At 35.1% G+C, this 20,596-nt stretch overlaps 2 protein-coding genes across 17 annotated transcripts in view; both read right to left on the minus strand.

Annotated features, from left to right (window-relative positions):
- Nucleotides 1–172: 172 nt before the first annotated feature.
- LOC126748177 (glycogenin-2-like) lies at nt 173–10,307 on the minus strand. 2 transcript variants are annotated; one of them, XM_050457218.1, is made up of 9 exons: nt 10,084–10,307; nt 5,756–5,891; nt 5,526–5,700; nt 3,984–4,146; nt 3,804–3,930; nt 3,571–3,751; nt 2,443–3,201; nt 1,900–2,164; nt 173–1,465 (listed from the first exon to the last, which is right to left on the minus strand). In XM_050457218.1, exons 1-9 carry the CDS (start codon nt 10,088–10,090, stop codon nt 318–320), a joined length of 2,961 nt encoding a protein of 986 aa, XP_050313175.1. In that variant the 5' UTR covers nt 10,091–10,307; the 3' UTR covers nt 173–317. The 2 variants fall into 2 exon arrangements, with proteins under 2 accessions (XP_050313175.1, XP_050313176.1); XM_050457219.1 differs by lacking the exon at nt 2,443–3,201 and having other exon boundaries at nt 10,084–10,302.
- A 4,321-nt stretch (nt 10,308–14,628) lies between these two features.
- Nucleotides 14,629–20,596, minus strand: part of LOC126749115 (sodium channel protein para) — a 37,076-nt gene continuing 31,108 nt past the window's right edge. For all 15 annotated transcript variants that reach the window (XM_050458751.1, XM_050458759.1, XM_050458762.1 and 12 more), the window contains 6 exons: nt 20,471–20,593; nt 20,224–20,418; nt 20,037–20,174; nt 18,707–18,814; nt 18,073–18,648; nt 14,629–18,018 (listed from right to left, as the gene is read on the minus strand). In XM_050458751.1, the coding sequence (XP_050314708.1) occupies nt 17,197–18,018; nt 18,073–18,648; nt 18,707–18,814; nt 20,037–20,174; nt 20,224–20,418; nt 20,471–20,593 (1,962 nt within the window). In that variant the 3' untranslated portion in view covers nt 14,629–17,196. The remainder of the gene's footprint in view (nt 18,019–18,072; nt 18,649–18,706; nt 18,815–20,036; nt 20,175–20,223; nt 20,419–20,470; nt 20,594–20,596) is intronic.

Raw genomic sequence — 20,596 nt, forward strand, 5'->3', positions numbered from 1 at the left:
TAAAATAATACATCAGGATGAAATATTATAACTAAATGCATGTGCCCCAATTAGTAGAATTGGCTAGAAAAATCTTAGAATTTAATATTGCTTGCCCTCTCTGTTGTATTATAGCTTTTTCCATTTGTCACTCGGTGCAACTTCCTGCTGAGGGAACAAAAACTTACCCAAAAAATATTGAAAAACTTTATTCAAACCTTACAAAAAAATAAATAAATAAAAAAAAACATCGGTTATTGTTTTAATCACACGGGCAATACGGAACAACAAAAATTGCACATATTAAAGGATTCCTTAAAAAAAAAAACGCAGGAATCTTATTTTTTCGATTTGGCCGCCCCCTTTTTCGGCTTGTCAGTCTTCCTTGGCGGCGGGGTTGGGGTAGCTCCTTTGGCAGCCTCTTGGCTCTCTTCGGATTTTTCCTTAGACGGAGCAGCAGCTTCCGCTTGAGCCTCACTCACGCCCTTAGCAACCGGCTTAACATCTTCAACCTCTGGTTTAGGAGCTTCTGGTTTAACCTCCGGAGCTGGAATCGGAGGCGTAGCTACGATTGGCTCCTCCGGAGGTGCCAACTGTCCTTTGGGAGGTTGCTCTACAGATACTGGTGGTGCTACAGCAAGTGGCAGAGGTTCTACCGCTGGTTTTGGCGGCTCTTCTTTTGGTGCTAGAGGAACAAACTGAGATTGCTCTGTTGTTGATGCTGCAAGTGGTTCTGAGACAGCTTTCGGTTGAACTTTTGCTGGTTCTGATAGTACTTGAGGTTGTTCTTCAGAGGGCTCTTTTAGGGGTTCTGATGGAACTTGAGCTGGTTCTTTGGGTGCTTCAGTATCTTTTACCGGTTCTGATAGAACTTGGGGTTGTTCTTTGGGGGCTTCAGAGGGCTCTTTTACTGGTTCTGGTAGAGCTTGTGGTTGTTGTTTAGGTGTTTCTGGTGCTGGGACAGGTTCTTTCTCAACAACAACTTGTTCTTTTGCTTGTTCGGTAGTTCCTAAAGTTTCCGTTAATACTTGTGGCACCACAGTGTCTGTTGGTGTTTCTTCTTTGGGTAGTAGTGATGTTATGAGTGAGGCTGGAGGCTGCTCTATTGGGGCTTCCGTTTCACCTTTTAATGATGCAGTTTCCTGTACAGCCGTGGTCGGTTCTTTTGTGGGGTCAGCTACAGCTTCTTGTGTCTCAACTTTGGGAGTCTCAGAACTCACTGGAGGTTCTGGTGTGACGGTTTGAGCTTTGGTTAAGACTGGTGGAGATTCTGTTTTAGGTGAAGGCGATTCAGTTGTTAATGCTGGTACTTCTGGTTGAACTAAGGGGCAAACAATGGGCTCTTGTTCTTCAGATTTAGGTGTCATTGGGCAAGTAGGTTGAGCAGGTTTAGGCTCATCCGTTTCAGGTGTTTTTGTTTGTTCTTGTGTTAAATTAGATTGTATTTTTTCTATGGTTTTATCGGAGGGTTGTGCCTCCTGTTGGACTGTAACAAGGTTTGCGATTAAATGATTGGATATGGAATAACGGTTTTTAATCCAGCGCCAGCAGGGGTGGTTAGAAAGCCACCCCTCATGCCTAAGATAAGAGGTGACCATAGCTGCTAAAGCTCACAAAAAAACAAGCGCACACAAAAAATTTTTTATATTAGATGAGAACGTTGTGGATATTATTATTAGTTAATTATAATTACAAAATATATGATCAAATTTTATGAGATTCAGGTTTTTATTGTCAATAATATACGGACGATAATCTGAGCAGGAAACGGAACATTAAGCAACCCCAAATGAACTCCCATGTGAACAAAACATGCAAAATTTTACAACAATATTTTGGAAATTAGTGTAAATCGAAAGCTGAAGAGGGGTTCTACGATTAGTTAGGATCGCTTCACATCGGTGGGGCTTTTTTGCACACCTGTTTGGCTTTGGCTTTCGGCAGGAGCAGATGGCGCTACTTCTGCAGGGGTCTCAGCCACAGCAACAGCAGACTGAGACTGAGCTGGTCCAGAACTTAAGGTTTCACTGATTTTACTCCAAATGTTATCGAAGGAATCTTTTCCTAGATAATCTATATTTCCGACCTCCCAAGCTTGCTTTCTTAATACATTTTCTAAAGCATCTTGTTCTGCTGTCCTCGCCACGCCCAGGGTCAACTGAGAAAATGCTCCTGCCAAACCGGCCTAAAAATCAAATAAATAAATTAATTTATGGGGGTTTTTTAGTCAATTTCATCAAGAGTATGTGTATTTACCATCGTAGTACTGCAAGGAAGGCGAGAGTGATATGCAACGGCGCAGGTCAAACTAATATACTAAGTAAGAGCTTTAAAGTGGGCCAAAGTATTTGACCTGCGCAGTTCCGTCTTAGTATTATTAACATTTCAAACCAAAACTATAGTTTTTATCAAGCAATTAATAACAAAAATTTATTATAGGCAAAACATCTATGAAATACTTACATCATCGTGATCATTACTATCCTCAATAGTATCACTCACAGAGATCTCGTTCGAAGCGGTAGTGGTAGCGTTGCATTCGTTTGGTAACACGGGAGTTTGGTCAGGGGGAGGGGGCGGGGAACAGGGTGGCAAACTCTCCTCTGGGGGGTTAGTTTGATGGTACGAGTGATGTGATTCGTGTTTTTCAGTTTGGTCTGAATAGGGTTGATCAGTATGACCAACAGGTGCTTGATGAGGAGGATCATTATGGACATGATGGGGTTGATGATATACTTCCTCAGGGAAAATATTATGATGATGTGATTGCTCTTCGTGAGAGATATTGTGATGATGTGTTTCTTGGTGAGTACTAGTTTGCTGATGATGTAGCTCTTGGTGAGAAGTAGTTTGTTCATGATGTTTTTCTTGGGGATAATTTTCAGGTGGGGGCGGATGATACTGAGGAGGAGCAGGTGAGGGTGGCGGTGTAGGAACTTTAGAAATATGCTCATAGTTAACTGAATGTCTAGATGGCTGATAAAAACTATTGCTTTGGCTAGGAGAAGTGTTATAGTTCTGCGACTGCGGTTGATCAGCAACACAACTAGCGTTTGTATTTAGAGGTTGGACATTGTGCGCATTTTGAGCAATTTTTCGGTCATAATCATCCCACGGATCCCACGCACTTTCGCAATCATCCGCAGACGCAGTGGGATTGGGAGGAGGGTCGTATCGGGGTGGGATATAGGACGTGCTCATTCCGTGCTGCGACTGACCTTGCTGAGATAAAAAAAAGCATGCAAAAGAAAGAAATATAAGTTTTGCTAGGAGCTAAAAGGGATTTTATTAGGCGAAATTTTACAAGCACTCAGCAATTTGTGTCTGCTCAAAATACAAAAACTTGAGGTGTGCTGCATCATGCCACAAAACAAATTGCGGTATTAAATAAAAATTCAATCAAAAAAAAATCACACAAACCGAAAACACACCTCATACTTACTACAATAACTTTTTTTAGGGGACTCCTGTGGAGGCTTGTAAAATTCAATGAGACTTTTAAAGACATAAAATTAGTAGTAACGGTTTTTTTTACATTAGTTACAATTGCATACGAATTTAGTAATACACATCAAAACGTCGGTTACATACCATCGCAGGTGACAAATGTGGGTGGATAAGGGAGCAAAAGATGTCCCACCAACGCTGCAACACTCCCTCCAAATGTGACGAGTCTCCTGAGGGTTGAACCTTTCGAGTTTCAGTGTTAAAATACTGCAACCACGGCTTCTGGCTTCCGATGAAGTGCATTATTTTTGCATTCGATCCAAACCTAACACATATAGAACATTTAAGCATGTCAAAGGGTAGTTGTGAAAACTTACTGTTTAAATGCTGGAAGATACGAGTAGCAAGCAGTCGAACACATGTTGTAAATGAACGGCAGATGCTTGCTGATATCCTTGTGCGCCCAGTCTGAGAAGTAGAGATTTAAGACTCCTTGGTCTCCTCCTGAAAACGGTAAAAACGTTCACAAAATTACGTGGGGAATATGCCAAACTGACCATCGAAACTCCCTCTTTCCAAGGCGAACTGAATAAGGCTCTCGTACGTTTGTAGTGAAGGTCGGTAAACGAATACTCCAGAGTTGAAACAATCCGGCCAACCAACATCGGGAGCAGCTGAAAATTCGTCTCTTTCGAAGAGTTCATCAGCGTTTTGCAGCACCTAAGAGAAGCCGTTATTTAGCAACAAATATACAAGGCTAAGAATCCGTATTTTTATCGCTGAATTTATACAAAAATGAAATAATAGTGGGAGATGTGGAACTGATCGGAATGTTATACAATACCTTAATATTGTAGCGTAGGGTGGACTTTTTCAATGTATAACAACTTAAAAGTAGTCAATTTTCTCAATGAGACCTAAATAGAGACTTAATAGGGTTTTATTAACTTCATGGACTTGCTTTAAAAATTAAAATGATTAACTTGAAAAAAAAACGAAATAAAGCCACTAGTGTCGTGAGGTGCATCATCTCTTCATTTTTCTATCTTTAAATAACGAAAATAATTTATTTAAAAAATCTAAAATAATTAATAGGGAGAGCGTTAATTATATTTACCTAAACAAGGACCTGGGGAGAGAAACATGTGCAGAATAGTATTGATGGACCCTATTTAAAATTTATAAATAATTTAAACGTGTATGTAGACAAAAACACCATATCCATAAGACTTACAAGCAAAAATCGGAAAAAAAGCCTTGGAGGAAGCCGACTCTGGGGGTTATTAATTCCATAGAAGATTTTATCAGAAATTATAACCTTTATAAATAAAATTATTAAAACAGCAAAAAATTGAAGAGAAAAGTACACGAATTTGGAATTTCATCAACGAGGCTACAAAAACACGAAGAAATAATACATATTATTTATAAATAAACAATTTCTGGTCATATAGAAGTGAGTGCAATGTTTGATGATTTTTTATTAATGTAGCAAAATCTATTTAAGACAACATTGACACAAATCTAAATAACTTAAATGCAGACTCTTTTAAAATATGTTTATGAATATGAAAAAGAGATATTGAAAGTAGTCCAGTGCATAGATTTTCTTGAGAACCCAGTGGACTCTAATTTGTATAAGAGGTCTTACGAATGAGATTTACGAATTTCTTAGCAGCTATTGAACGAATAACAATGAAAAGCCATTGGACTGATCCAAGTTCCAATAATTCTTTTATTATTATAACTTAAATTAAGAAGCTAAATATGATTTCTAGGATATCAGGCCACGCTTCTACTCTCCTGTAAGATTACATCGTTGCTGTGACTCATAAACGGTACACGGCTTTGAAACCGAGGCCTGGTAAAAAATTTCTCTGTCTTAAGTTTTCGTCAGTATTTTTCTAAGAAAAAGCAATGTAAGCAAAATTAAATTTAAAAAAGATACAATTAAATTTTGGCTTATAACCATCATCAGTAGAAAACTACTGATGTCCCGCGGTTTCTCATGTCTTGTCTTAATTCATTTAATCATTTGGTTGGTAGCACTGTATAGCTTTCAAAAAGAAACTCTTGTGCGCATGTCTGTGACTACCTACCAAAGTATCTGCATCTAAAAAGACACACTTATCGAACTCTGTCAACGTCCAGCAATGTAGTTTCGTAAACGTAACCCCTAACTCTGGCCTCTTAAGCAGTTTCAAGTTAGCCTCGTCTCTGGAGTCTAATACGTTCACTTCTTTAACTACATTAAATACTGTTTCCAGTTTTTCGCTAAAATTAAACAAATTTAATGACCTTGAGGGTCGGGTTGATGTGGTATGCTTACCGCATAGCTCTGGTAACCCCAGGTGTTATCAATACGGCTAATTGATGCACAGTTCCGGCCTGTTTTAATGAATGGGCTAAAACTAAAGCTCCTAAAGAATAGGAGTCGTTTGTGGCTAAAGTAACCCATGCGAAACCTGAAAAAAAAAAGAAAAATGCAATCTGGTTTATTTCAAATTCAAAAGGCGCAATTTTCGCAAGATAGTGAAAATACCGCGGGCATATTTTTAATTTATAGTCGCATTATAACGGGGGCATGACGGCCGAGACTTTGAAAATTATTTGATGTAGGAGGTATTCGTAAAACAGAAATAACTTTAATATTATTGCCAACAGTTAAAACTATAAATAAAGTTCTGCCTGCGTAGTAAATTAAACAACTAAACAAGCAAAATAAAAAAAAACTAAAACGGCACAAATGATAAAATTAGACTTGATCTTGTAGTACTATAAATAAAGTTATATTTTTGCTCTTTTTGTGTAGGTCTGTTCTTTCTTTTTTATATTCGTACAGCAAATAGAATTTGTAATTCAATTGTAGGTATTTATTGTTTGATGAATAAATAAATAAGATTATTAAATAAATTAGGGCAAACCCTCAAAACTCACACCTCGATTTACAGGAATTTAGGCTAACCAAAGTTGACCAGGAAAAACCCAATAAACCCGACGTGTAAATAGATCATTTTTTTGACATTTGATACCATTGTTACAAAATTAGTTAACATGTCATTGAATTGGTAAATAACGAGCAAGGTATTTAAGTAACACTTCATTTATTTATAATCTACTTTCGCAGTTCAAATTTCGCGCTCGTTGAGTGCGTAAGAAAACTATTTGAAACTCCCGCCAATTAATGGCTTCCCTTTAGGACGTCCACGAAGCGAAGGTTATAGAATTTGGACATTAAATTCAAACATCTCTCGAGTGTGTCAACCTGCATTGATAAATAATGTTTTTACGTCACTTGTTATATTTTGGCGGATAATTCAAATGAGCCGCTCAGAGGAAAAGTGGTATATGTCAGTATTTTTTAATTTTTGAGTTATACCATTAATTATGTTTCTACTGGTCTAATATATTCAGTCGAAAACTGGTATAAGTCAAAATTTTAACTTAGCTAAGATAAGAGCTTCCTAACGTTATTCCTTCCGATGTCGCGCCAGGTCCTATTAAACTCGCTTTTTCTTGTTTAGTCAGGTTTTTTTAGTGTTATGGTACGTAGTGTGTAGATCAGTTACTGTAGCTAAGAAAAAAGATATGATAGAACTTCTTCAGTGGATTCCCCCGATTCAGCATCAGTTCTTCCTGGACTTACTGACAAAAGAAGATGCTGTTACCGATTTTGATGAAGATTTAAATTTCTACTTTAAGGGAGTTAGACCACTTTTCCGCTAAACGGCTCAAATAACGAGTGACCAACAAAAAACAAAGACTTCACAATTAATCATGTCAATATGATAAAATGTTTATGTAATAGCAGTCGCGCCTCGCTCTGTTATTATTAGCTATTTTTATAAAAAAATTATATAATCCAATAATAAATTTCATAATGCGATTACGTGAGAAAATTAACGGTCCGCGTTGAACTATTTTTAAAATTTATTAACGAGCCGTTAATTTATTGTCCCATTAGGTGCGATCATGGCCAGCGATGTTTTAATTTTGGCAGATATCGCGAGAAATTCATAAACAACGTTATCAGGGATCCCTTATCAAAACCCGCGTTATTTAATCCGTTTGATTGCGTTTGAAACGTTTATTTGGCGCCATGTGTTCCAATAATTCCCCACTATTTAAGTGAATACGTAGTTCAGTTGAATACCTTTTTTTGATTAATCATAATATTAATAATAAAAACAGATCTAGCGCTATTTTTGAACAAGGTTAAGGTCAACTTTAAACTATTTTAGAGGTCAAGATTTTATTTTTGATTAATTTTCGTTCGTACGTAATAAGAACATTTTATCATGTCATTTTTAAGCCTGATTTATTAGCATGCGTATTGGGTAAAAATAAAGCTCTGAGCATAGTACAGTGTGGCCAACTGCAAGGAATTATCGCTTTAATGATGGAGGCTGTTGCCAAATTTCACAATTAATTAAACACGCTGTATTTAGTATATGATTGTCTTTGAGGCAAAAATCACTTATTTTTTTGAGTTTTAGAGAACCATCAGCAATAATTATGACATATAGTGGATCTCAAAAATGGCCTGCTAAATTAAATTATTACAGTCATGGAAAGTGAATGTTTTGTGATATAAGTAATAGGTTTGCAAGTAAAATTGAAAAGATGGAGATTGTCAGGATATTTTCTGAATGTAAACGAGTCTGTAGATCAATTCTTGATCACAGACACCCTACTTTAAGTGAAAAACGGTCCTGGTTACATCAAAAATTACAAATTACTCTGTAGTAATCTGTAATTTTATAAGAATTTAAGATATTCACGTGTCAGTAAGAAAAAAGTAATTTTATTTCTTCCACGCACTCACAGTGGGAAAAATGTCAATATCTTGATTCTTAGTGCATGGATTTTAAGCACTTTTCAGAAATGTTTGAAGTAGTCTTAGAGCCTCCAAAAATCAATAATTAAAACTCATCATATTCATTAGTCAATAAGAGACAAATAATTTTGTTTCTTACAGGCACTCCTGGAATAAAAATTCCATTATCTCAACTTCTAGTGCATCAATTTTAGTAACTTTTTTAAGAAATACTTGAAAATCCCTTAGAGTATCCTAGATTACATTTTTAATAACAAGAATTTATGATATTCAGTTGTCAGTAAGAGATAAATTATTTTATTTCTTCCAGGCATTCCGTTGAGAAAAATGTCAATATTCTAATTTTTAATTTAAGGATTTTAATCCCCTTTTTTGGAAATACTTGAAAAGTCATTAGAGTATCTCAGATATCAATAATTACTAACATTTAACCACCACAACTCAAGATATTTACTTGTCAATAAGAGAAAAATTATTTTATTTCTTCATAGATAGCATTGTTTGTCCAATGGACATTCTTATCATCGTCCAATGTTGAAAGCATAGACTTCTAAAGAAGCATTCGAATTGCTTTTGCAACGGTTGATTTATTTTAAATTAGCAATTAGGGCTGTTTGATAGGTCTATATTTTAATAAGAATTCTCATTTTTAATTTAGGCCATTGTTCTCGTTATATATTAGAACAACGGTTAATAAATGACCACATCCTGGATAGCGAATGTCAATGCTGAATTTAAATAGCTGTTTCGTGATTAGTGAACCTCCATTGAGTTTGCAGTCAATTTTTTACTTAATTTGAAAAAATAGTTACTTGTCATGCCAAAGATCTATTATCAAAAATCTAAGGGAATTATTTGTTTCATATGTTGTAAATGGTGAGACACTTGAAATACTTGGCGTGATTTGAAGGATTTTCCCTCATGTTCCTCTTTTAAGCATATGTGAAGCAATATATATTTATACTATTCATTTGAATGCGTGTTAAGCATTAGAGTCTAGCTCATAAAGGCGACTAGGAATCAAGACAATCATACAGTTGCCAGTAAGAGTCAACTTATTTTATTTTTCCAGGACTATCGTGCTGGATTTTAGAATTTTTGTGCTAAAAGACGTACAGAGGATACAAGTTTATAAAAATTAAATTGAATTTATTTAATTTAAATGTTTTGCTTTTTTTAATTGTAAGATGTCCAGAATTGGTAGCACTAAGTGTACATTATAGGACGATTAATGGACTTCATTAAGTATTCATTGGATTGATGTCTATAGGATATTGTCCAAAAGGGTCCCTATAGCTTTAATGGTGCTATCTGAATGGGTACTATATAATAACTCCTCTAATTTCTTAGGTACATTTTTTTAAATAGAACCTCCTCTATATTTTTTGATTTTACATTACGTATTTTTAGCTTCCTATATGTTAATCTAGGACGCTTTATGAGCAGTAAATTTTGATTCTAGGAGGCTTGTTATAGAATTATAGGAGTGCTGAATTATTTAAATCCTAATAATATGGTGGAATTTTATAATACTATTAAAATAAAAATTTAAGATTCCTTTTCCCTAGAAATACTTGACCTCGCCCAATATATTCACATGAATAACCGGGCCATTCTGAATGTCCGATTATTCAGCTTAAATATACCTACAATCATCGTTAATAATATTTAAATGTATGCACTTCTCGCTATTTTAGGCAAATTCTTAGCATAACCGGTAAATTAGTATAACCTCTTACTGGGTGCCACTGAAACCTTCGTGCATTGAATGAACTTTAACGACGATTAATCATAAAAAACAGTTTAATAAGATAACATACCTCCCATGGTTGGATCGGATTATTCAAGCAGACGACACTACACAACTATTTTAATACGAGCCGGTCCCGGTTATAAACAGAACTCGGGCTTCGTTTAATATACACAGAAACGCACTATAAACTGCTCGACGCCAAACTAAAATAAAATAAAATTGCGAACGCAGCAGCAGCAGTAAATAGCAGGAGGCACCGTTCGACGCTCTGATACGCAGGCACCAATACAACAAAACAATTTCAACGCGATGCTTTTTTCTTTTCTTCTTTTTTTTTTTGGATTTTTTTTTTATTCCTGCTGAGCGTCGCACGGCGCATGCCTCGTGGCGTCGCGACGCCGCTGCGGTGCGTCGGGTCATGGCCGAGGACGTCGTCGTGCATTGCCGAATTGTTTTTATTTTATATAGCGCGGTACACCTACTTATAGGGACCCTGAGAAGATTAAATGTCTGTTTTATTTAATAATAGCAAACAAATCATTGACAATTGTGTGAATATCATAAATATATTTCTACAAGGGAGGAGAAATCTGGGCGTGTCTCAGTTAAGCTTCCTAAACCCTCTAAAGTAAAAACAAAATATTCAGACAATAGATTCAGTAAACATAGGAAAATGGGACATAGATCAGATCCTAGGTGAAGTATTGGTACCTTAAGGGGTCACAAATGGGATCATTCCAAATTGATCACATAGACGTCCTTTGAATAGAACTATCAATGTACAGAAGACTTATTGGCTGAATGTATAGTGATGACTTAGTGAAACTACAGTAGATATACCATGGAAGAAAATTCAAAAGACTTTTATTACCACTTAAACATTATACATAGAAAATTACATTTTATTTTATTACAAGAATTTATACAATGTGCTGTTCAAACCGTTAAAACATACTATAACCTAATTACAACCGAAACAGACTTTCCCAATTAAAATTATTTAGAAAATAAGTTATTAAGCCCTATAAAAGCTAAAAACAAAATAATAAAGGGTAATAATTGACTATATCAATTACATTAATATAGGTACCATTTGTGCAATAGACGAGAGGAGGAAGGGCAGCAAAAAACACGAACCGAGGCTGGAAAACCAGGGCAACACGACGCAAAAATGAATAGATATTCCAAAATGAACCTTAAAATTTAATTTTTATGCCTGCAAGATCAACAAGACCAGTGTTGATTTAAAAAGTAAGAACTCAAAAATAATATGGTTGCAATTAAATAAAAATAATTAAATTATAATTTTAATAAAAATTTGGCGTGAATTTGTTAGTTGAGAATTAAGAAGAATTTTCTTAACATATGCAATAAATTTCTTTGGTGAACTATTTTTAATGTAATCCGGTAACTTGTTCCACATATGAATGCCTACATACTGGAATCATTTTTTAAAACCTGATGTTCGATGAAATTGAATTCTAATCAAGTTTGGATTTCTTACGTTGTGTATATAATCATGGTGAAAAAATATGGCGGCTGACCTGATTTAATTATTTTATAAATTAAATTATACATATTATGACACTTCCTTCTATTTTTTCATATTTAATATAAAATGTAAATTTAGATTAGGGCTCGGAATTTTGGAAAATTATGTATTCGAATACTCACTTATTTTTTTTTTTTTGAATATTTGTATTATTCACTATTCGAATAATCATACAAATACTCGAATATATTTGAATATTCAAATATTTGAATACTTGAGTAATTAATAGATATATTTGAATAAAGGAAATCTCTCATACAAAATATCTTGGGATATACCTTGACGAAATTTTAATTCGCATATACATACTTAATGTCTATTTTATAAATTTTAGATAAAAGTGACATCAATTCATAGATACAGAATTTTAGTATGGGGAGAATTATACAGGGTGTCCGGAAGCTAGATGCAATCCTTTAAGGGGGTGATAGCTGACTTAATTTTTTTTAAACATTTTAAGCTAAGTATGTGTAGGTGGAAATTTGTTTATAAATTTTTTATGGCAATTTTTGCATTTTTCTCAAGAAATACCAAAATTTCTAATGTGTATTAATAAAAATACGATCAATTCCAAGCTTCTGTGTAAACTTATAGAAAAAATAGAGACATTGAAACTTTTTAGTGCGGTGCGAATCGATTTTTTCCAGTCGCCTTCCGTCCAGCTTTTTTAATATACTAATTACAGTAATACTAATTACTAATACATTTTAGTGGTCAAACCACTCAAATCGAGCAAGAGATACTTACACAATGATTTGTGAATGATGCTTATTTCTTAAGTGATTCCATAAATTGCTTGTTCCTGTCTTGTTCTTGACATTATACGAACAAAATTTGCATTCAACGCGATCATCCGTTCTATTAAAATATTGCCAAATTTTGCTTTTCGAACTCATATTGACTTACTACTAGACTTACTGTTATTTAAGTCAATTAATTTAAAATTAACCCTTATACAGTACTTAATCGTTCGCTTTTATACACAACCAGAGTCAAATATTACTAGTACAACTACGCCGTGCCGTGCCACGTGGAAATCTGGAAAGTGGAAATATTAAAATCGGGCCCGCAATATTTAAATATTCGAGTATTTAAATACTCAAATATTTGAATACTTGAATATTCAAATTATCGAATATGCGAATATTCGAGTATTCAAATATTCGAATATTTGTTGAAATGAATAAATTTTTTTGCAAAAACTCGATATTTGAATATACGAATATTTGAATATTCGAATAAACCGAGTTTGATTCCGAGCCTTAATTTAGATAAGGAGTATAAATGTGGTCCCTATACGATATATTAAAGGAAAAACGCATACAACTATTTTGCAGTTTTTGCACCGTCCTTGACAGAGATACGGTCGAAAAAATGCTACATCGAGTTCATCTTATGTATGTTTGGTGTTATATCTCATATCATTTCACAGGGTGCCAATTTAAAAGTTTGAAATGACCATTTATTAGGAACGAAAAACTGAATAAAAAAAACTATAAGCATTTTTCAAGCTTCAAGTTGATGTATCACTCGACTCCCCTTTCTATTTTAGATTCGTATTAGATTTTAGGGGCGTATCTCACCCTGTCGAAGGAGTTGCAGATAAGGGTAAAATAATATGCTTGTTTTTGTCCCTCCTTCGTGTTATAGAATCTGTTTTCAACGTTTTTTTCAATTCTATTTATTTTTTCAATTCTATTCAATTCTATTCAGTCATTATGGTCATACTTGCCATACTTGCTATGATTTTTTCTTTGGTATTCTGAATTTAACTAACCTAACTGAGATAAATCTAAAGATTCAATCAACATCATTTAGATATACTGTAGAAGTAATAAAAGCTTAAATGGATATAGACTTTTCATTTTTAGATACACTAACGAAAGCTTTTTTGAAACATATGACTCACTTGTGGGCTTGAAATCAGGAAGAATAGCATTATCAATATTGAATGAGTTCAATTTTTGCCCTAATACAATCTGATGCACTTTTTCTTGCACTTAACAATAAACCATATTTTCCAAACCAAACAAAAATTCTCTTCAATCATCATCAATAAAGGTGATAGCCGGACAGGAGTCCTGAGGTCTGAAGAATGATAGAAGTTAAGTATCATCAGCGTAGGGAAGAATAGAGCAAGAGCGATTTTGAGAAAAGAGATCAGAGGTATATAATAAAAATAAAAAGGGTCAGAGAATACTTTAAGAATCCCTTAATAAAATTTTCTTTCATAATTTTTCCGTCTTAGTGACTGTTAGTGCATGTCAAGTATTAGATGTAAAATTCAAATATTTATTCTGATTTTTTTTGGAGAGTTGGGCTTGGTTACTTGTGTTGTTGTAAAACGCTTTAGAAGAGACATATCGTCTTTTTTGTGAATTGGTATTACTTTAGCACATTTCCAGACGCCTGGAAATTTGCCAGTTTTCAAAATAAGGTTAAAAATATGACATAAAGGACAAACATGCAGTCTTTAGCCACAAAACTTGGAACACCATCTGGACCGGCTGTCAATTTGTTTTTTAGCCTCCGACTAGCAGCAATAATTTCCTCAGTGGTAATTGATGGAAGAATGTCAATGAGGTCTGAGGAATTAGAAGGAGGATAGGTTTCTGCGAGATTGATTGGATCTTTATAGGCATTCTGAAAAAGTTTGGCAAAAGCTGGCAGAATATTTTCTGTTCCTTAAAAAGAATTACCAGCATATTCAGGGTGTTCAATATTTACTATCACACGTTTATTTTAGTTAGTAAATCGTTTTTAGGTTAGTCATCGACCTTGGTACTTGATGCATGTTTCGTTTTTGTGCATGTAATGCATAATTTCTTTTAAATACATGGGTATTAATCAAATCTCCATTTTTTATAATTTATTGCGATATTCTTTAAGGGATTTATTGCCCGTGCAATATTGTTATTTAATTAAATTATTTTCAGCAAAATTCTTGCCTAGCGCCCTCTGTAGTTCATGGTGTTCAACTAAAATCGGCGCCATCTTGTTGTTTAGTTGGCTCTCGGAAGGGCAAAGAATTACATGGCTTGAGTGAGAGAAATAAATAAGTGTTTTTTAATAAAGGCATTTATTATTATATAATTATTAATATACATGCTATTGGATAATCAAATATAATAATCCAAATTTTAAAAACTGCTAATTTGTATACACGCTCAATTTTCCTAAAATATTTCAATACAGTGAAACGGAAACGGAAACCAACATTACCTAGAAGCGTAACAGGGTGTATTTTAAAAAAATTGAGCCCTTGCGTTACTAGTGACAAAACCCGCTGCACCAATATGAGTTTTAATCACTTTTAAATACTAGTGGTTTTATGAAGGAATCGATAGTATTCCCATAACTAGAAATAAAGCGTAAGCAGTTTTTGGTGCGGGTTAGTAAAAAATTTAACATTGGTAGTAAAGGAACTTATAATAATTTACCTAATATTTGTTTAACAAAAAACGCAATAATTCAACAACACTTACAATATACAGAATCATATTCCTTATCCCTATTCATAATTACCTACTCGTTCTGCCCTATCCATAGTATCCAAACAAACCGAAAGGAAAGAAATTATTTATGGAAATCTACCCAAACCCTCAATATTTATATAAAAATGTAACAATAATATAATAAATGCTTTAGTACACTTTTTAACAAAAATTATAATTAACAGCTCTTGCTTTGTGTTAAGAACAAAAAGTATGAGCGACATTTATCAATATTTTAGGCAACGAAAAAATGAAAAGGCACATTTTATAAAAATAATGTCATATAATAATGGAGATGACGTTTAAAAAAATATTGATATACTTGAACCATCCTGATTGTTAAGTGAAAGTGCGTCTATCCGAAAAATGTCATTCATACAAAGGTGCGTAGATTTTCTTACATAAGGCATACACTAGTGTTTTTGTTTATTTATTATTATTATTTTTTTTTTGCGAATCCCATCGCCCCTCCCGCTAGCGCTTCCATGTAGCATGTGACAACTTGCGTATTAGCAGCTGAAGAAAGCACCATATTTATATATTATATTATATTATATTTATATTATATTTGTTGAAGTATTTATTATTGTTGGTCTGTTACTAACAAATATGTGAGTAAGCTAAGTGTTTTTTTCAAGCTTGTAATAAATTATAATTAAAAAGCTAATATCGTCAACCCTCAATAGAATATATATAAAAGAAAATAAATTACTTCAACAATTATAGAGAATTTATGTTAATATTATAACTCTTATGCAGCATATAATGTATGTATGCTACTTTGTGCATATAAAAACTGTAGTAAGTCACCTTTTACTAAAACTAAAAGCCCGATCCGAAGGCAATTTTAACCCAAGACCACGATAATCCAGGAGGTATTTTGGGAAACAATACTTCCACAATTAAAAAAAAATTTGTGCTTATTTCAGTGTCATTATCGTAATCTTGAATTAATTTGCCCCATTAATTTACAATTTAATTGTACATATTCTATTATCCTAATAATTTCAAACGTATTCTGGTCAAAACACTATCATAAATAAAATGGTTTTAAGACGTTAAATTGGTCACCTTGGGTATTTAAATATTTTGTTTAAACACTTTTCAACTTACACTTATTCAGAATTGCAAAATATCTATAAATAAGGCAAAAAACCCCGACGATTCCAAATCGGCTGAATTTGATTGTCAATTTTACCCACATTATTTTAAATGTTTTTTTTTATTTAATAATTTTAATACATAGTGCAACCCCAGGTTTAAAATATGTGTTTGTATCAAGACATTAACTTTCAGGAACTGTCAACTTCATTAGTTGAGCAAAGGTTTAACTCAATATTTAAATATGGGAAACTCAGCCATGGTCAACCAATTTAACAATTTAAATACCACTTAAAAACAACCCTGTTATGCACAACATCTCTTTAAAAAATACATTCAACACACAATTAATAATGTGAAATTACAATATTATTTACAAAACAGTTACCTGTCTACTGAGTGACACCATAATAACATGCCTTTAAATGATGATTGCATTTGTTTGTATTGCTTTATATTTGAGGTGTCACCCAGTGTGCCATTAAACCATCAGTCTTAAAACAATTATTTCGTTTTGAAATTAACAGGATACATTTGAAAAAGAAAAGCCAGCAAAATATGCCCTCGCAGTTTCCCCATAATCAGAAATATGCTGGGATCATATTTCGTCTCAACGAAAACCGTTTTCCCCACACGTTTGTTTGTAGTGGTATAACTAAATTAACGATATCCATTTTCAGTTATTAAAATTACTTAGATGCTAAACAAGATACCTTCTCCACCTAAAACTTACACAAGTTGATTCATGAGCTCAATTATCTCGATTAAGGGGGTGAAAATAATTATTATGTTCAAGTTTTAGCAGCAGGCAAACAATCGAGATAATGAACTGACTCAGTACAGAGAGATCTTTTATGGACCAAAATAAATTTGTATCAGACTTAAACCATTCAATTTCAAGTGGTTTAAATTCGACACAAATGAATGTCCACAATTTGTACTAAGTAAACACCGCTCATCAGTGGCTTAACGACTTGGTTGTAACGACTTGCACCAAGTACTAATCAGATATCAAGGAGGGGCAGGGCCGATTTCATACGTCTGCAGATCTTGAGCTGATGCTGGGAGTCCGACTGTGGATCACCACCTTATGTCCATTTCGTTCGACCAGAACTGCCGTTTGCCGTGCCTCTGGCCCTTCTCCATCTCCTTCTTCACCTTCGCCATCACCTTCTCCCTCATCGGTTTCTCCATGGCCGCCATCTTCATCGCCTGACTGATCCGTAGCACCTCTAAGTCGCTTGTGTTTCCTCCAAGCGTTTTGTATCAGTCGGGCACAATATTCCTCTCTCTGTCTCCATAACGTTGAACTGACCGGTTCGTATCCAGGCTCTTGTGCTTTCGGTTGCACTTCACTCAACTCAGCAGTTTCGTCGATTGCGTTGCCCTTACGAGCAAAGAAGTCTTTAGTCAAGGCATCCAAGATATCGACACAAAACATTAAGTCTCCTTTACAGATGGGAATATCCATGGAGACGATTTTGTATTTATTCGGTTTGTGGATTTGTAATGGTGGTTCCAGGACGTCAAGGAAATCGGATAGTTGATCGTAGCGGATGTATTGGGTTCCGTCTGGATCGAACTGTTGCCAGATTTCGTAGTACATGTCGTAGTCGTCGTCGGTTAAGCCTTCTTGCACGTCTTCGGTGGCTTGCGAGTAGTTCTCCAAAATGACCGCAATGTACATGTTAATTACAATCAGAAATGATATTACTAAGTAGCTGAGGAGAAACGGTATCCCGATTGATGAGCTACCGCAATTTCCAGTTTCCCCGATCTCGATGTCTGGTTGCTTGCAATCCTCCTCGTTTATTATACCATCGAGTACTCCATCCCAACCTGCCGAGGTAGACATCTGAAAGAACACATATCAGACTTATAACGTAACACCAAGTGACTCGTTGCTCACCTGAAATAGTAAGATCATAGATTGTCCAAAAGTCTTAAAATTATAAACGTCATCGAGTCCACTCTTATCCTTGACGTGCATGAAGAAGGACATGCCGAAAATAGCGAAGATAAACATAACTAAGAAGAGCAGCAGGCAAATATTGAATAGGGCAGGCAGTGACATGGCGAGTGCAAATAGGAGAGTTCGGATCCCTTTGGCTCCCTTCACCAACCGCAACACCCTGCCGACCTTTGCAACACGCACCACCCTCAGCAACGTCGGAGACACGAAGTATTTCTCGATGATGTCACTTAGCACCAAACCCAAAATCGACAGGATCACCACCACCAGATCGAAAAGGTTCCAGGGTTCCGTAAAATAGTGATAACGCAAAGCGAACACTTTCATCAGGCACTCCGTTGAAAAGATTACGATGAATATCATATTAAGATAGTCCAGCACTTTTGTAAATGTCTCTTTTTGTTGATAATGGTCCATTGTCATTGTTAACATATTTAGTCCTATAAACAACATTATTATCATGTCGAACTTTTTATTTGTCACTATTTCGAACACTATTGCTTGAGGTTTCCACTGTAAAAGAAAAACGTGGTTTTTGTGATGACCAGAATGAGGAATGGCGACTTCTTACCCTTGGACGTGGAATGGCTTTCATAGGCTTCTTAGAGCCCATCTTCTTCATGGCGTTGTAATACTTCTTCTGATCTTCTGTCATGAACATCTCCAAGGATCCTCCTGCGTAATGAAGAAAATCTACTGTCAGTTATGTTAACCACAATTAACTCAATATTTATTAAATAGGGATCTTCTCACCACGTAAATTACAAAAACACCGGGTTATAACAGGATCCAAACTAGGGGAATGAGAGCACTTTGAAAATCCTGAAAAAGTCGTTTTCGACGTCCGTTTTTGAGGCCAAAAATGGGCATCAAAAATGCCATATCTCGGCTACTAGAAGAGCTACGGCCTTGCGGATGGTCTTGTTGGATTTAGAATGACGAAACTAAGACAAAACCGTTGGAATTTTCCAGATCGGACCAGTAGAAGCCGAGATATCGACCTCCAAAGTTTGGGTTTTTTCATTTTTCGGGTATACCCCCCCGTATCGAATTTTTTCACCAAAAATTGATTTTTTTCGAAATCAAACTAAGTATACCAGCGTCTTATTTGGGTCACCTAGATTACGAAAACACCGGGTTATAACAGGATCCGAGCAGAACTAGGGGAATGAGAGCACTTTGAAAATCCTGAAAAAGTCGTTTTCGACGTCCGTTTTTGAGGCCAAAAATGGGCATCAAAAATGCCATATCTCGGCTACTAGAAGAGCTACGACCTTGCGGATGGTCTTGTTGGATTTAGAATGACGAAACTAAGACAAAACCGTTGGAATTTTCCAGATCGGACCAGCAGAACCCGAGATATCGACCTCCAAAGTTTGGGTTTTTTCATTTTTCGGGTATACCCCCCCGTATCGAATTTTTTCACCAAAAATTGATTTTTTCGAAATCAAACTAAGTATACCAGCGTCTTATTTGGGTCACCTAGATTACGAAAACACCGGGTTATAACAGGATCCGAGCAGAACTAGGGGAATGAGAGCACTTTGAAAATCCTGAAAAAGTCGTTTTCGACGTCCGTTTTTGAGGCCAAAAATGGGCATCAAAAATGCCATATCTCGGCTATCGTAAGAGCTACGACCTTGCGGATGGTCTCGTTGGATTCAGAATGACGAAACTAAGACAAAACCGTTGGAATTTTCCCAATAGCTCCCATAGAAGCCAAGATATCGGCCTCCAAAATTTGGCATTTTTCATTTTGTGGGTATACCTCCCCTCCGTATCGAATTTTTTCGTTTTGCAATCAAAACTGATTGAAATTGCAAAGTTTTTCTATGTTTTAAACACACAGCGTTGCTATTCGAAAAAACTACTACTACTACTCTACTAAAAAATATACTTATCTTTTTCTTCTGCTCATTGAAGTTATCAATGATTACTCCTATAAACAGGTTCAAAGTAAAGAAAGACCCAAAGATGATGAAGAAAACGAAGTACAGATACATGTAGATGTTCGTTTCCCTTATAGGCTGCTTGAGGAGCTGAAAATTTTAAAATTACACACATTCCTACAAAGTTCAAAAGTGGTACCTCTCTAGAATCAATGGCATCATTCATGATCTGAATCCAGCCTTTAAAAGTAGCAACTTGAAACAAGCATAAATAAGCTTTCCCAACATGATCAAAATTCATGGGAGAGTTGTCCCAGCTATAATTCTCAGCTTTACAAGCATTAAAATCTGGAATTATTTCCCAGCTAAGGGTTGTCTTATTATTATCCACACACTAAAATATTAAAATCAATATACAGTGACTACCCAAATATAGTTGCAAGTACCTTGTAATATTTTCCAGCAAACAGTTGCACACCCATAATAGCAAATATCAACCAAAATATCAAGCACACTAGCAATACATTGAAGATAGAAGGGATGGCTTGGACCAGTGCGTTAACTACCACCTA

Source organism: Anthonomus grandis, chromosome 22 (assembly GCF_022605725.1).
Source record: "Anthonomus grandis grandis chromosome 22, icAntGran1.3, whole genome shotgun sequence".
Taxonomy (NCBI): Eukaryota; Metazoa; Arthropoda; class Insecta; order Coleoptera; family Curculionidae; genus Anthonomus; species Anthonomus grandis.

What these genes read in the sequence shown, in the direction of transcription:
- LOC126748177 (XM_050457218.1), bottom strand. An exon ending in GGAAAGAGGGAGTTTCGATG is followed by an intron (nt 3,931 to 3,983) that starts GTCAGTTTGGCA and finishes TACCGTTTTCAG; the next exon opens with GAGGAGACCAAGGAGTCTTA. An exon ending in ATAGTAATGATCACGATGAT is followed by an intron (nt 2,165 to 2,442) that starts GTAAGTATTTCA and finishes TTTGATTTTTAG; the next exon opens with GCCGGTTTGGCAGGAGCATT.